This window comes from Aspergillus foveolatus (assembly GCF_047715535.1).
Source record: "Aspergillus foveolatus strain CBS 279.81 unplaced genomic scaffold BDW70scaffold_9, whole genome shotgun sequence".
Classification (NCBI taxonomy): domain Eukaryota; kingdom Fungi; phylum Ascomycota; class Eurotiomycetes; order Eurotiales; family Aspergillaceae; genus Aspergillus; species Aspergillus foveolatus.
This window is the reverse complement of record NW_027396073.1, coordinates 134722-150555: the sequence shown is the minus strand read 5'-3', so window position 1 is coordinate 150555 and position 15834 is coordinate 134722. Positions and strand designations below refer to the sequence as shown.

General features: G+C 51.7%; 7 protein-coding genes across 7 annotated transcripts; 3 read left to right on the top strand and 4 right to left on the bottom strand.

Moving 5' to 3' along the window:
• Positions 1 to 542: 542 nt before the first annotated feature.
• Positions 543 to 2583, bottom strand: BDW70DRAFT_148231 (cytochrome P450; the record flags this gene model as incomplete). Its single annotated transcript, XM_073738836.1, has 10 exons — positions 543 to 677; positions 810 to 1076; positions 1112 to 1274; positions 1363 to 1397; positions 1433 to 1540; positions 1570 to 1753; positions 1839 to 2037; positions 2100 to 2133; positions 2186 to 2277; positions 2403 to 2583. 10 exons carry the CDS (start codon positions 2581 to 2583, stop codon positions 543 to 545), a joined length of 1398 nt encoding a protein of 465 aa, XP_073598628.1.
• Positions 2584 to 5136: 2553 nt separating this feature from the next.
• On the bottom strand, positions 5137 to 6121 carry BDW70DRAFT_171913 (uncharacterized protein; the record flags this gene model as incomplete). Its single annotated transcript, XM_073743351.1, has 3 exons — positions 5137 to 5213; positions 5291 to 5841; positions 6090 to 6121. The coding sequence occupies 3 exons, from the start codon at positions 6119 to 6121 to the stop codon at positions 5137 to 5139; spliced, it is 660 nt and encodes a 219-aa protein (XP_073598627.1).
• Positions 6122 to 7953: 1832 nt separating this feature from the next.
• BDW70DRAFT_130693 (putative sulfate/molybdate transporter) lies at positions 7954 to 10060 on the top strand. Its single transcript, XM_073735856.1, has 2 exons — positions 7954 to 7990; positions 8050 to 10060. The coding sequence occupies exon 2, from the start codon at positions 8050 to 8052 to the stop codon at positions 9349 to 9351; it is 1302 nt and encodes a 433-aa protein (XP_073598625.1). The 5' UTR covers positions 7954 to 7990; the 3' UTR covers positions 9352 to 10060.
• On the bottom strand, positions 9560 to 9859 carry BDW70DRAFT_157397 (uncharacterized protein; the record flags this gene model as incomplete). The annotated part of the gene is made up of 1 exon (XM_073740343.1): positions 9560 to 9859. The coding sequence occupies one exon, from the start codon at positions 9857 to 9859 to the stop codon at positions 9560 to 9562; it is 300 nt and encodes a 99-aa protein (XP_073598626.1).
• A 286-nt stretch (positions 10061 to 10346) lies between the features above and the next one.
• Positions 10347 to 11288, top strand: BDW70DRAFT_157396 (phytanoyl-CoA dioxygenase family protein; the record flags this gene model as incomplete). Its single annotated transcript, XM_073740342.1, has 1 exon — positions 10347 to 11288. The coding sequence occupies one exon, from the start codon at positions 10347 to 10349 to the stop codon at positions 11286 to 11288; it is 942 nt and encodes a 313-aa protein (XP_073598624.1).
• On the bottom strand, positions 11113 to 13121 carry BDW70DRAFT_130691 (snoRNA-binding rRNA-processing protein UTP15). The gene has a single exon (XM_073735855.1). The coding sequence runs from the start codon at positions 13073 to 13075 to the stop codon at positions 11450 to 11452; it is 1626 nt and encodes a 541-aa protein (XP_073598623.1). The 5' UTR covers positions 13076 to 13121; the 3' UTR covers positions 11113 to 11449.
• A 757-nt stretch (positions 13122 to 13878) lies between these two features.
• Positions 13879 to 15699, top strand: BDW70DRAFT_157394 (amino acid permease-domain-containing protein; the record flags this gene model as incomplete). The annotated part of the gene is made up of 5 exons (XM_073740341.1): positions 13879 to 14213; positions 14262 to 14412; positions 14467 to 14632; positions 14709 to 15347; positions 15419 to 15699. The coding sequence occupies 5 exons, from the start codon at positions 13879 to 13881 to the stop codon at positions 15697 to 15699; spliced, it is 1572 nt and encodes a 523-aa protein (XP_073598622.1).
• Positions 15700 to 15834: the final 135 nt, after the last annotated feature.

The following is a 15834-nucleotide window of genomic DNA, read 5'->3' as shown; positions in this document are numbered from 1 at the left end:
GGCAGCTGACGATGACGGGGCTGATAGGAAGCAATGTAACGAGCAATCGCTCCTTCCGTAATAAGTAAGTGGCTGTTTCCGTGGACTGCCCCCTGCTCCTGCATGAATAATGTTTGCTTGATGTGGGCTAGATCGATACGGAATAGGATAAGGTCGCGTTCAGGGTCCAGGCAAGCAGAGAGAATGCCATTGTTCATTATCGCGTTATTGTGCATGTGAGCCGACCTCTCTCTCACAACACAGTCCCTCCTCTTCCCGTTTCCCTTCCTTTCTCCCTTTCTCACCCACTCAGTGTCTCTCAATCGATCTCTCTCTCAGTTACTCAGTCACTCAATGAATCACTCAATCACTCTCCCCCTTCTCTCTCAAGCAGTATTATGATCGCTCCGAATGAACTCCGCCTCCGGCCCCGTAGTCCTCGTATTCAGGCCCAGAACCCGGACCGTGCCTGTGGAGGATCCACTCAAGAGTCCCAGACAGGACGGGATACAGGCTTCCACCTGGGCGGTACTGCTACGCACAGGCGCTAGAGCTTAACGGCGTCAAACCTTCACATGGATGGCAACCGGTTTATGGAACCAATACGAGGTCGTCTTCACGAACTCCCCACTCCCCAATTCAAAGGTAAATGAATGCAGTAGCTGCGGAATAGCTTTGTAGATCTCGCACATGGAGATCTACCCCGTCAGTCAGCTCTGACTTGATAGCCGCAACAAAAAAGCAACGAAACGGAACACGCAATACAATATGGAGAAATGGAAAAGGAAGGAGAGCAAAAGAAAGAATCAATATAGCCAGACTGCACTCACATTCTTCCCCAGGCAGACCCTCGCTCCCATGCCAAACTGCATTATATGACGATCCATGTTAGCCACGTTCGCGCCGGCCTCTATCCACCTTTCCGGCCGGAAAATACCCGCGTCCTCCCCGAAGACGGACTTGTCGAAATGGATGACTGCTGGGTTCACGCCTATGCGTGTATTCCCGGAGATCCAGTACCCGCCAACCTCGCATCCGCAAGATGGGGCGTGGCGGGGGAATGAAACCCCAATGATCGGGTGCATTCGGATCCCCACCTTAATGCAGGCCGCCAGATAGGGAGTCTAGTAACCTCGGTGTACGTGATGTGCGGCCGGGTCAGCTGGTGGCTCGTAATCGCAGCGTCGATCTCAGAAGTGAGTTTTTCGTAGACGGCTCGATTGCGGAAGATATTGTAGAGGATGCCGGACAGACTCAGGGCTGTCGTCTCGCTTCCGGCGAAGCCGTCGCCGTATCTTAGTATCATAATCCATAATCCATAATATTAAATCCCTTGTATAGACAAAACCAAAGATACCAAAAAGGACGAAAGTGAAAACATACAACCCGCTGAAAGACTCCATCTTGATATCGGCCAGCTCAAAGTCGAGCGCCTTGCCGTTCTTGTGAAAACGTTGAGCAGCTTCCCAAGGATATCTGCTCGCTGCGGCTTGGTGTTGGAGTCCAACTCGCTCAGCGCGATGAGCCGTCTCTTGATCGTGGCGTTGGTCGCCTCGGTAGGCTCGCCAGCGCCGTCAGCGCCCCTCGCACCTTAGGGAGGAGAACCCCCATCAGCAAGAATAGGGGCCGCACGTAGGTGGGCATGATGCCCGCCAGGAACTGCACGGGGATCAGATCGTCTGTGGCAGCGATGTAGCCAAGATGGTCGCCGCCGGCTTCGGGGGAGCCGAACATCTCGCTGAAGAAGAGCTCGCCGATCACGTCGTACGCGTACCTGGACCGGGCGCAGTGTCAGCAAGACTATCGCTGTCGCTCTCATGCCGTACTAAGGATAGGGCCGGGTGGTAGAATTGAGGTACATTCTCGTCCAGAGGCACAAGTCAAACGACTGTTTGCGGTCTGCCATCTCGCCGAGCTTCTCCTCGCAGAGGTCGATGCAGGCGTCGATGTACTTTTCCGACTGAAAAATGCTGGACATCGTGTAGACGGCGCTGATGATGCGCCGGCGATCAGCGTGCTGTTTCCCGCCCATCGCAGAGAAATGGTCTGGAAACCGGGCTGGTCGCGGCGAGATTTCTTCTTCAGCGGCGTCAAGTGATGAGGTCTAGACGCTGCTTAACCCCACGGTGGCCTGAACGCGACGTAGAAGTCGGTCTGTGTCCGTTCAGATATCGAACCATACCGTACATCCGATGAAACAGCATACCTTGAAGGTCCCGGACTTGACCCCGTAGAGCGTCTTGACCGCGGCTGGGTCGCTGGTGATACGTTCATCGGGAGCGATGCGGACAACGGGTCCTATCCGGTAGAGCATAAGCATATAACAAAGAGAGCGGAATACCGAGTCAGTCATATCCCAGACCATATTTCTCATGCAGCTTCCTCAGCGTCTTCTCGGCGTCGCCAGGAAGCACATGCAGCACCGTCCAGATCCGCCGCGACAGAGGCCCAGAGCGGGCCAGGAAATCGCGCGAGGGGGTGGAACCACCGCGTGTAAGTGATCCAGATGATCCAGTATGCGAGGGAGACGAGGACAGCCGACTGGAACACCAGAGATGTATCAATGTTGACGTATTTGAAGTAACTAGGTACGTTCAGATCCATTATATGATTGACCAGATCCCATCAGCTGTGCAGTGAAGACAGGAGACCCTGGGACTGGAAGCTCATGGAGGGTGAAGATAGCTCTTAAGTGGCCGCGCATTGGAGTCAAGGGTCTACTCAGAGTACACTCGTGGCTGCAGCATTTAGCCATATACGAGTTCCCCGCCCAGAGAAGCGAATCAGCTCACTCTGAAGAAATATCCTGCCCTGCAATCAATATGAAACGACCGTTTGTATACAGTCGGTGATCACCTGATGCACGGCCCCAAGTACCGCTCAAAATCACCACCAGATATGACAGCAAACATGAAGCAATTTAACCACATACAATTAGTAGAATCTCAATTTCTTTTAATAGCTTAATGTAGTCAGTATCTAGATTATATACATGATTTTTATTCGCTCTGGAAGCGCTGTGGCAGCCTGATCTGGCGGCCCTGATGGTCAGTTGTAGGAGGGGCCTCTACAACATTATTAGGAGATTTTAGCATAATTTGCTTTGATATCTGCTGGCGTGGTGCTCTAGATGTCTTTTTTGGAGACTTTTTTGCCTGCTTGCCTGCTGGAAGTTATTCTGAAGCTGATGGTCAGCCTTCTTTGCCAGGCGCGTGTCCTCTTTCTCTTGTTTCCTCTGCTTTGCCTCTAGCAACCGTGATTCTTGTTGAGATGCTTGATTTCTCTTATGTTCTTCAAGCAAGTGTTGCTTCTCTTCTTTAGCAAGCTGCTGATGGACCTTTTCTTTCTCTTTTGAGGCCTTGGCAAGTTGTATAGCCTCACCCTTCTTCTTCTGAGAATCGCGAGCCTGCTGGACTTTATGTGGAGAGTAAAAAAATGCACCACCATCCTCAGGGGCCACAAGCTCAGATGATAGAGATTTTCCGCGCTGATGCTTCTTTTTCTCATTCTGGAGAGCTGATTCAAGCCCCTGGCAATGTAGTTTAAGGATAATAACCTCTATAGAGAGGTGATGCATTGTAGAACTTAGCTTCTTGGTGTTTTTGCCATAAACATTGGAAACCACGCGGCTTAGGAGCTTCTCAATCTTTTTCTAGTCTTCTGCTTGCAGTATCGAGCGGGAGGATTTACTTGAGGATGGCTGGGAGTCCTTCTTCTTAGTAAATCGGACCAGAATAACCTCAGGATCCAATGGTGATATCCCGACAGTTTTCCATGCAGAAAGGATATTCTTTAATGACAAGGATTGCTCCCAGGCCGGCCAGAAGAGGTGAAAGAAGTCCTGTTTTGTGATATGACTTAGGCCCATTGATTTGTGCAAGAACTCCTCTAGATGTTTGCTATAAGCAGTAGAGAGAGGACTAAAGATTCCAACATCAAGCGGCTGCAGCGAATGCGTTGAATGAGGTTGAAATTCGACTTGAGAACGGTCGGTGAGGAGAAATTGTGTGGCAGGTGAGACCGTGCATCAGGCGATCACCTACTGTAGTGGGTGCACGGCCCGACACGGCCCGTTCTGACAGGGCGATAGCCTAGCCCTAGTCTCCAACCGGTACCAACTGACAGTGAGATTGAGATGGTTCGAGTGCGCGGACCTTGTGATGACGAAGCTGTTTGCAGAATGGAAATTGACGGCATTGGAGACTAATGGCAGCATTCTTTACCTGCTGAATTCTAGGCATCCGGCTAAGGCCAGCATATCCTCCTGCGGCATCTTCTACTTTCGCCTTGTCTACTTTCACCTTGTTTACGTGGTACTTAGAGAATGTCGTGGTTAGGTCAATGTGCTCCAACCAAGCAGGGAGGAGGCCGCAGTGCAAGATTGTGCACTGGGCTTGGATATCTTGGAAATCTGCCCGAGAAACGCGGCTTCGGCGAGGCCTCAGGGGGTTCGAGTGAGCGGCCACCGGGGAGAATTCCTTGACAGATTATGCGACGAAGATCTCTTGCCTCGCTCGTTCTCGTTGAAGACCGCAATCTCGAGACCATGGCGTGGTTGTTATCTTCCGCTGTTGGTAATATGGCACTCCTTCAACACCACCACATGAACAGCCATGTATGTCCAAAAAACTTCGTACCATTTCGCGCGAGTGACGCGCTTGCACTTTGATGCAAGCGGACAAAGGTCAAGTTAGTGGGCATCTAATCCCTCTGAACTGCTCTTCAAGGTTCTTCAATACCGTGCTTTGTGAGTGGTCTGTCCATTTCTCATCCGATAAATTGGTTCGTTTTTCACAGGAAGGGTGAATTGTATTAGCGACTACTTCATTCCCCAGCCGCCGCAGAGAATTGTTGCTAGTGAGCCTGGGAAGGGAATTGTTTGATTGTTTGTACATGGCTTGTTGTGAGAGTCGCTTCGGCAGCTTCGAGGCGGGCGATGTTGGTCTGGTCTCCTGATATGCTGTTTGGATTTGCTAAACATGCCGGGTGCAACGTTCGTTTAGGAGTAGTTCCTTATTTTGAAGGAGATTAGTAAGGTGAACGTTTGTTTAGTGGATGCAGTCTGCTATGACTCTTTTGTAAGAAGCCTTGTCATGATCGGGAAATGAGACTAGCCCTAACTCCTCAGTAGCATATGAGCAACAAATAATATATATATCAATTACCGTACAAATAGACATATTGGTATCTAGACCCCGCCACTGATCCAGGATCCGAATAACAGCGTACTATACCTATACATATATGCATCCAGCCAGCTTCAGGACAGAACCGTGATATTCCGACAATTCCGTACAGTCCACGAGCACACTGATGGGCGGAAAACTGCCGCCAGGCAGAAAAGCAAGACTGCTATAGTTATAAGTCGGGCTCAGCATCATGATCTGTCCGACGGTCGTCCCGAACTCCTCCGCCAGGTCCTTGTACACTCCCCAGGTAAACTTATACGGCTGGATAGCACACTGACTGGGCTCATACGGAGGGAATTTTATGAACTTGCCCGGCGATAGACGGCCATTCGGTCCAGCGGTCTCATCACCTAACGCCGCAGCCGTAAGAGACTCGGTTGTGATATTCAGCCTTCTCGCGATGATTTCGTACGTATCGCCGTCGACGGTGTAGTAGTTCCGTGGGCCACCGCTGACGCAGGTTCTTGCCCTCGTGATGTTAGGAAGGAGGCAGCTGTCGTTGTCTGGATGGCAGGGTTCAGGCGGGATGAGGATTTGTTCGCCAGCGTCCGGGATAATGGTAACGTCGGCCATGAGGTTCTGCCGGCCGATGTCGCAGACGCCGCGGTTTGTGGCCGCGGTGGTGGGGAAGAGCGTGGTGTTTGGAGTTGTTATGGGGTAAAGGTACGATGTACTGTCGAGTGTGCTGGGGTCACAGCTCGAGGAGACGTTTGTAGCCAGGGCTATGGCGAAGAGCGCCGGTAACAAGGTGATTATCCCCTCATCCTGGATTTCTTCAGACTCACGTATCAAGCAGCTGTAAGCAAACTGGTTTGTCGATATGCGAGAATATGTCAAGCTAAATAGTCAAGGGTCTGAATAGTCGACGCAAGCGCTTATTATTTTCAGGGGCTCATCGGAGTCAGTACCAGGCCTCATAACCTGCAGCTGACGCAGCCTTCCACAGCAGGCATCTTTGTCTCGTCATCATCCAGAATCTCGATATCACTTTTGAACCATACTTTTGGTGGTGAAGTTCCTCGTACGCACCCCGCTGATCTACCTGATGACGACGGGGCAGTCGAAGCTTTCGCAAACTGCCTCTGCTTCGGGTATAGGTGATGCCGATCATCCGCCCCAGTAATAAGACTCATAGATTGAAGCAGAAGAAAACGCATCATCAATAACCACAGCAATGCCTGACCGCGTCGCGAATCATACACTCCGCATAAAGACCAATGCCACCGTACATAAGAACGAGCTTGCCAAATCAGAAAGAGGAGACGATTTCGGTATCTGTGAGCTGCTGACGAAGGAAAGTTTGCTGTTGGACCAGTCCATTGCGGCGACGGTGTCAAATGGCCAGCCTGAAAATAGTAACCACAGGTCCCACTCACAGCCACGTCTGCTTCTACCGAGCCAGGTTCTTGCGGCACGGCCGTTGATTTCGATTTCAGAGAGTATTCGTGCTCGCTTGGAAATATCATGTCGCGTTTAGTATCACTGTCGTCTCCCAAGTCTTTTCAACCGACCGAGCTTTGGGGGACATTCGACTCCTCTGGTATAGGCCTTTATTCTGGGGCTGATAGCGCAGCGAACTTTTTAGGAACTGAAATTCCGTTTCAATCAGATCAAATCCATCACTAGTACTTCGCACGGCCTGGTAAGCCTTCCCTTTGAAGATTAGAGCCCGGGAGAGGCGGACAATATGCGTTTCTGCAGTTGTAGAGAGTGGGAGCTATATTGAAGAGATCGGCACGTAGTCCTCCGAGAAAGCAGGACTATCCACATCGGCTCAAGATGAAGAATAGTTCGAGCATCCCGGCCGACTAGTTATATCCACGTTGGCCGACCACTCTCAATTAGTTTAAAGGCAATGGTTCCGATATCTTATCACGCCGTATCACGCTGTACCACGCTATATATCGCCTGGAAAAACCAGTCAAGTAATTTGATTGATCTGTCCAGTCCATCTTATTCTGTGGATCCAAGTTCGCTGAAGAGAAGCCTGCGGCAGTCTCTGAGCAACCTAGGAGCACAAAGACCGGAACCATGAAAGGCACCGGGTGGTATATGAGGGGCCTAGAATCGTCTTTGAAGCCCAGGCATGCGCAGAGAACGGCACATAGAGTGCAGGTGATGAGGGCTTCCTGAGTAGCGAAAACAGTGCGCGTCGTTGGGACTGAACATGAGCACCCTCTCGAGATATACTCTCAACGCGATGCTTCCGCACGCTTTTCCTAGACTCAGTACGTCAGATCCATCATTTCGAGATATCCAGTAGTCATTCTTCGAGCTCCACAACTTCCATGTCCTCTGGAGCTAAGTGTATATAATGCTTCCGTGCGTGCATGGCCTTCTCATGTCTTGGTCCTCGCCGCGTCTCGAGATGTGACCCAGATCACCGCATCATTCTCACTGTGAGAGAGCAATTGACCTAGTCTCAACTGAGATTGTTTTCTTCATGCCAAATATTGCCTTCGTGCGTGGTGAGAAGATACGGTCAACACTAGGTCCGGTAGCGGCGCTTGCTTCTTCCGCATATATGTCCATTCGTTGCCACGGCGGCACTCCCCTGGTGCTGCTAACCAGCGATACCTGCGACACACAGAATAATTGAAAGCCTCGGGATAGAGCCTTTTGAGCGCTGGTTTGGAGACGAGAATTGCTATTCCGCGGGGTTGGTCGTGGTGCGTCATGTGGCCCGAGCTGGATCTGATAAGCCCATTCGGGCCTAGTGTGAATGCTTACTGGCCCAGTATAAGAGTAAGAGCATCCACCCAGCTCCAACTCCAACTCCAGCTTACTTGCAGCGCACTTTACAAGGCTTCAAGCTGCGCAAGGTACGATTTCAGTCAACTCAGGCTTTACCTCTGACTATGGCCACCGCTAACGTTCACAGATGACACTGCAATCCATCCGCTCCATCACCGAGTATAATATCTCGACCTTCCGACGGCATTATGTCTCTGAGATTGCTGGCTCTCTTGGAGACCTGGGGACTTTTCTCCCAATAGCGCTCGCCCTAGCCGCCAACGGCACGGTCTCTCTTGCTAGCACGCTCATCTTCTCTGGTCTATTCAATATTTTGACAGGCCTCTTCTTCGGCATCCCGCTGCCCGTCCAACCCATGAAGGCCATTGCCGCAGTAGCTATCGCGCGATCCTTCTCGCCAGGATCCATCGCTGCAGCAGGGATATTTGTCGCTGCAATTCTCTTTCTCGGAAGCATCACTGGTCTGCTGCAGTGGTTTACCCGCGTCATTCCCATCCCAGTCGTCAAAGGCATTCAAGTTGGAGCTGGCCTGTCCCTTGTAATGGCAGCATGTACGACCTTGCACGGTCTCGGTTGGATTCACCCTTCATGGGCTGACAACCGTCTCTGGGCAATTGGCGTCTTCATCGCTCTCCTGCTCACGAACTCTACACCCAAACGACTACCTTATGCCCTTGTCGTCTTCATTATCGGCGTGGTCCTCGCAATCATCCGCAGCGCTATAAAGTCCAGCCTCCCCTCGTTCTCGATCTGGCACCCATTCATCGTGATTCCAGCCGGCCGCGAATGGCCGGAAGGTGCCATTGATGCAGGTCTTGGCCAGCTCCCGCTCACAACGCTCAATTCTGTCGTCGCGGTCGTCCATCTAGCAGCCGATTTACTCCCGTCTGTCCCCACACCATCCGTCACAGCCATTGGCCTCAGCGTCTCCATCATGAACTTGATCGGCGTCTGGTTCGGTGCTATGCCTGTCTGCCACGGCTCCGGCGGGCTAGCAGCCCAGTACCGGTTTGGCGCACGCTCCGGAGCCAGCGTTGTCTTTCTAGGAGTCTGCAAGCTCGTTCTTGGCCTGGTGTTTGGCGAAAGTCTAGTTAACTTGCTGCACCGGTTCCCGAAGGCCCTTCTCGCTGTCATGGTTATTGCAGCAGGGCTGGAGCTCGTCCGAGTGGGTGAGAGCCTTAATACCTCTGGCGCTAGGGATTTAGGAAGACAGGTGGAAGATGAGAGTGGAGAGCAGGTGCACTTAACTGAGGAGGAGAGGAATAAGAGGTGGATGGTCATGATGGTCACGGTTGGCTTGCTGGTGGGATTTAAAAACGATGCTGTGGGATTCGTTGCCGGCATGTTGTGCCACTGGAGTTTTGAGTTGCCAGCATTGATACACAGTACCAGACACCACTGGTCGGAAGGGAGGGTGCGATTGCCTTGAAACTCAACACTACTCTATAACCTGAACGTCGGTGCGAACCTACGCAGCGATTCACGAAGCATGACATAAGAAGCATCTTATTAAAAGTTAAAACAACTTAACTATATTCGAGTCATATCATATCACGCATAGCATGCATTGTCATTCGATTCATTCTCCATTAGTTGAACCTCATTCCTCCCTCGAATCTTTTCTGATATCATCGACCTCATTCGGACTCTTCATCCCCCACGTCCTCAATCCTTCTCATCCTATCACTCTGCGCATCGGGCAGCGCCGCAAGTTCCCTTCCGTCTTTATCATACCGGTGTTCTTCAACAATAACAGGCTGGCCCAAGTCCTGCCTGATCGTACGGACGGTCGTTGTGCCGTCAGGAGACGTCTGCGTTTGAGTGCTGTAACGGTGGGCAGAGTGGTGTTCTTCGGGCTGTTGGCCGTCGCGGGAAACGGAGCTGGAAGAGCTACTGAAGAAGGTGGAGGTTGAGGAGGTGGTTGTGCTGAAAGGCATTTTGCTTGGAGATGTTAATGGTTTAATTGGTCTTGTGTTATATAGATGGGTAAAGTGTGTTTGTCTGGAATGTCCAGAGGCGCCGCCTTGATGGAATATATAGACCGAGTGGCGATGGTTGATGTCATGGTTGGGGTAACAGTTGGACTGGGTTGTTTCATGTTCCTCCAGTCAATAGATACATCTTCGGAAGAAGACAGGATATTTATCATGGAGTCAGTGATATGTATGTCTCATTCGATTATAGGCCCGCAGTGCTCCGAGTACATGCTTGCTCTGAGGCGATCCCCACTGCTCACTATATAGCGCCCTAAGCCCAAGATGGATAGCATGAAGCTATCGCGACCAATCCAGAACCCCGCAGATAAGCGTTGCATTTTCCCACCATCGTACGGCCCTTTCTCCAACTTTCGCTTCATTTCTGCTCTTGCTTCTCTACCCACATTCAGTGCCTCAAAAATAGAAATTGGGAAGCTAGCGATCCAAAATGCCCGGCCTGACTCCCGCCCAAGTCTCCTCCTTCCACGAGAACGGCTACCTCGTCCTTCCAAACTACCTCACTCCCGAACAAATCAACGCTCTGATCACCGAAACAACCTCCCTCCTCACCTCATTCGACCTCTCCACACACCCCCTAACGCAATTCACGACCGGCGATGACGAAAAAGACAACAAGCCCCACGTCGGGGACGACTACTTCCTCACCAGCGGCGACAAGATTCGCTTCTTCTTCGAGCCGGACGCGTTCACGCCCGATCCTTCTGATCCCACAAAAAGCATTTTAAGCCGTCCAAAGGAGAAAGCAATTAACAAAATCGGACATGCATTGCACTCTCTCTCGAAACCATTTGAGGCCGTGAGCCTAAACGAACAGAACGCGGAAATCGCGCGCAGTCTGGGCTTCAGAGATCCCAGGGTGCTGCAGAGTATGGTTATTTGCAAGCAGCCCGGTATTGGGGGTGCTGTGCCACCGCATAAGGATAGCGAGTTCTTGTACACGAGCCCACCTAGTGCTGTTGGGTTCTGGTTTGCGCTGCAGGATGCTGGAGTGGGCAATGCGACGCTGGCCATGTATAAGGGATCTCATAAAAAGCGCTCTGGGGCGGTGCAGAGGAGGTTTGTGAGGAGGTATAATGAGGCCGGGGAGCTTTGCGGGACGGGATTCGTGAGTAACAAGGGGGAAAAGTTTCCGAGGGGCTTGGAGGTGGGCGAGGATGAGGGAGAACCGGAGGTGGAGGTATTGGATGTCAAGGCTGGTTCCTTGGTGCTTATTCATGGGAATGTTCTGCATAAGAGTGAAAAGAACACAGGGGATAAGAGTCGGTTTGCATATACGTTTCATGTTATCGAGGGCGCGGAGGGATGGGAGTATGATAGTAGAAATTGGTTGCAGCCGCCGGAGGGGGGCTTCTCGAGGTTATACGAGTAAGGCCGGACGGGGCTAACTGAAAGATCGCTATGCACGGATATCTCGAGATTGAATCTTGTGATGAGTATATGTATCCTGCATTAGTGCTATACAATCGAGGTCCTTTTCCCAAACAACCTAAAACTCCAGGCCAAGCCATATAGAACATCTAGGGCATAATGTCAAGCACGCAGCATATCCAACATCCCCTTCGTCTCGAACGCCTGATGCGCAAAGTCCACTTCATCCCTCACCCGCCAATGCAGCCGCTCTACCATTTTGTCGATCTGCTCCGACTGCCCCAGGTTCCCAGAGTAGATATCCAACACATTCATCGCCACCTCCACGCTCAGTCCAACCAGTCTCGGCTCCGTAATGTTCTTGTACACCCACTGCAGCACGGGCTGAAGCGTGACCTCGTCACGACCCCGTAGGGCTGCACGAAGCGCAGAGCGGTGCCGCAGCTCTGAGAAAAGGGTAAGCTGCGCGATTTTGTCGGCCGAGCCAAGGACCTGGTCGAGAGCAGCAGCGTAGCGGCCCTTGCGCAGATCAAGTTCCCACCCCTTCTCCTTCTTGCGCTTCTTCGCCTCATTACCGTCGATGATGATGTCCACGCCTTCACCGACAAAATCCAGACCTCGCCATCGTCGTTCCCACGCGGAGCCTTGGCGCCTCTTATTCTTGTTCTTCTTCTTGTCGTACTCTTCAATCTTGCCCTCCAGAAGGGCTTCCATTTCCTTCTTGCGCTCGCGCTCGCGCGCCTTTTGCTGACCAGAGAGACGGGTCTTGATTGACAGTAGTCCAGACTGCATACCAACGGCAATATGCTTGTCTTCGCGTGCAGCGCCGGAGGTGATTGCGCAGAGGGAGAGAATGGGGGACTGGTATTTGAAGCCGGCCACGACATTCCAGCCAGTTGTTTCGTGAATCTTGAGATGGCCATCGAGAGCACCGCTGAGTAACCGCGTCCCGTCCGATGCCAAGGAGAGTGATGTGACTGTCTTCTGGTGGCTCTGAATCATATGCAGTGGCTTTCCGGCCACGATATCCAGCACCGCGATCTTGTTGTCCGCCGCGGCGAGCACTGTCGTCCCCGTCGGCATGGGGAGAACAGTTTCCAGCGGCGCGCCCATCTTGAAAGTCATGGCAGACCGGCCCTCCATACGGGGATCCCACAACCGCACCGTTCGATCGTAACTACCAGACACTAACGAACCGGACGAAGCCAGCGAGCCCGGCATGAACGCCGCAGTACGCACATAGTCGGAGTGACCCACGAATGACTTGACACTGTTCTCACTGGGTAGATCCCACAACCGCACAGTCCGGTCATCGCTCGCGGACAGAACACACGTCGGATCGCTAGGCGAGAACTTGGCTACCCAAACTGGCTGCTTGTGGTCCTTCCACGTCTTCAAAATCGCTCGCGAACCCACATCGAACACCTGTATAGTACCGGTATCATCACCCGCTACTAGAATCCTGCCATCAGGACGAACGTCTGTGCCGCGCGCGGTGTCGTCGAACCGAGTGATCGTTCGGAGCAGTTTTCGTGTGCGAATAGAGTAAATCTGCACGCGGGCGCCCGTTGTGACGGTGAATACATCGGGGGGCTGTGTGAGCGAGGGGAAGGAAGAGGCGGAGGAGGGCGCAGATGGTTGTGTGATGAGGTTGACAGGGCCGTTTGCTGGTGATGGGATGAGGAGAGGATTTTTGAAGGTTTTCCAGTGGAGCTGCTCGGGGCTTAATTGTGATGCGGGCAGCTCGGGCAGCTTGACCTGCGTCAACGGGAGGACGGGGGCCGCCATGCTGAAGAGTCTTGACTGGGCTATGCGGATCAACCGCGTCGCTGGCTTTAGTTGTCTGAAGTATTTGGTGAGGTTTCGAGAGTTGCTGATGGATTTTTTCGTTATCGCAGTATCAGTACGCTATACCCAATTGGGTTTCATTACTGTACCGCCGTACTCAACTTACGCTTGTTCACTCAATACCATCAACAACGAACTCATTATTTCCTACTTGAGAACTTCTTCACCTTGGTAGCTTTTAATCAAGCCTAATGTACAAGGCTATAACGAGTTAGTGGTATTCGACGTATGAATAGGTTACATGCATTGTCGGTGCTGAGGGTTACCTAACCAACCCTCAACTTCACTTTTCAACACCGAGTCGTGGTAGAATCCAGGCCCTTTGTTGGCATGCCTCATGGCCTCAATAGCTAACTCTTTCTGATAGATAGACAGCTGAGGCATGTCAGTGACATGAATTAATCGACGAAGTTATGCGATATCTTAAGCTGGGCGGTGTCCTAAAGCACCTCCAACACCATGGCGTCCACTCTAAAGCTGCCAATGAGTGCGAATAGCATCAATGCTACATCCATTGAACCATTCTTATGAAGGAGATTGAGGTGATTCAGGCCTGTCTTACTCCTTGCATCCTTATCGCCCCTCAAAGTAACAGTCAACGGATCACATCCGATTTCCGGGAAGGCGTTTCAAGGGCTAGCATGGCTAAAGATAAGCCCAAATTCTTCAGTTGCCTCCAATAAACCCCGTATATTCGCTCATACTCCCCCGCAGTGCAGTCCCAAATTCCAGCTGCTGCCACTATGGACAACAGCGAAGAGCGTGGCAAGATTGCCGTCCAGAGGCCGACTGGCGATAACTTGAAGAGGGACTTTAAAGGGCCGCCAGGTAGCGATGTTCGCAATTGCTTGCTCAAGGGAACCGGTCTTACAATCTCCTCTGGGGCAGCATTAACTCGTGGTGGTCCCTGCAGTCTGTTGATTTCCTACCTTCTCATCGGTCTTGCAGTCTTCTTCATGGCTGCCCTGGGAGAGATGGCAGCCTATATTCCCATGAAGAAGGGATTCTCTGGATATGCGAGTCGATACGCGCATCTAGCTTTGGGGTTGGGTGCTCCCTTCATCTATTTACGGGCTGAGTACCCGGCTGAGTACGGGCTTTGAGTAGTTGTGGCTGACGGGTATAGGTTTGCAACTGGCTGGAACTATTTCTTCAGTTATGCCATTGCGATACCCACAAACCTGACAGCGGCAGGATTGATCATACACTACTGGAGACCAGACCTCAACGTAGGCATCTGGATCACAGTGTTTGGCGTAGCGGTCATTCTACTCAATGTTTGTCCAGCTCTAAACCCGCGTACCCGCCATGGCAACTACTCACAACAGCAGGTCACCCATATCAATGATTTTGGCGAATCCGAGTTCATCCTCAGCTGCATCAAGCTCATTGCTATTACGACCCTCATCCTATGCTGCTTCATCATCTCCGCTGGGGCTCTCCTTCTGGCGAAAAAATGGGCTTCAAGTACTGGCACAGCCCCGGCGCATTTGGGCAGTATCTCCTTGGCGGCCGCAAAGGCTACCTATCGGCTGGTGGGCGTGTATGATCCAAGCCTGCTTTGCATACACAGGGACCGAGATCGTCGGAGTGACATTCGGCGAGGCAAGTAACCCGCGCAAGACCATCCCCATGGCCATAAGGCAAACCTTCTGGCGGATCCTCAGCTTCTACGTTATTGGTGTGTGTGCTCTCACCGTGGCGGTTCCATATACCAGTCCAGAGCTCGTAGATGCAACCTCAAAGTCTACTTCCGCTGCGGCTTCGCCCTTCGTCGTCGCAATCTCACTCGCGGGAATCAAGGTCCTCCCCGATATCGTCAATGCTGGCTTACTCGTTTTAGTCGTCAGTTCGGCCGCTTCAGATCCTTACTATTCGTCCTGCTCGCTCTATGGTCTAGCCAAAGACGGACAGGCACCGAAGCTTTTGGCAAAAACATTGAAGAATGGCGTTCCAGCATGGAGTGTGGGTTTTGCTGCGCTTTTCTGTGAACTGGGGTACATGAACGCCGCTAAATCTGCATCAACGATCTTTGAATACTTCGTCAGCCTGGCGACGATCTTTGCGCTGCTTAACTGGCTCAGTATCCTGCTTCCGTATGTTAACTTCAGACGTGGGCTAGAGAGACAGGAATTCAGCTTGAAAGAGAGGTCTTACTGCGCAGTCCTCCAGCCTTATGGAGTTTACTACTCGATGTTCATTACTGTTCTCTGTATCATCTTCTCCGTTAGGCAAACATTTGCAGGTCCCAGCCCAAAAATCCTCTTTACTCATTAAATACAGGCGACGCATTCACCCCACAATTCAAAGCAAACCAGTTCGTGCTTCGGTATGTCGGGATCGTGGTCTACGTGGGCAACTTCCTCTTCTGGCGGTTCTATAAGGGAGCCCGGCACGTGAGGCCCGGCGAGATGGATCTGACGACGGGATTCTATAATTCTGTACTTGAAGGTTCTTCAGACCAGATTGATGTTGAAGTCCCAAAAAAAGGCGAGATTGAGGCACGGGCTAGTGAGGTAGAGATTACGACAATTGGGGAGGATGGGAAGGTCGCTGGGCGATGATACTGTACTCCTTATGGGCAACGAAGGGTCATACCAAACGCTGAGATTAGTGTTTTTGAGAATAATAATGCTGTCTTCTTGCTTGACAAGCCTCAGTAGCTGGGTTTCAGTCTGCGTTTCAGTTAAATCTCAAAT

Coding starts and splice junctions, on each gene's coding strand:
- BDW70DRAFT_130693 (XM_073735856.1), top strand. CDS start 8,050: ATGACACTGCAATCCATCCGCTCCATCACCGAGTATAATATCTCGACC.
- BDW70DRAFT_130691 (XM_073735855.1), bottom strand. CDS start 13,075: ATGGCGGCCCCCGTCCTCCCGTTGACGCAGGTCAAGCTGCCCGAGCTG.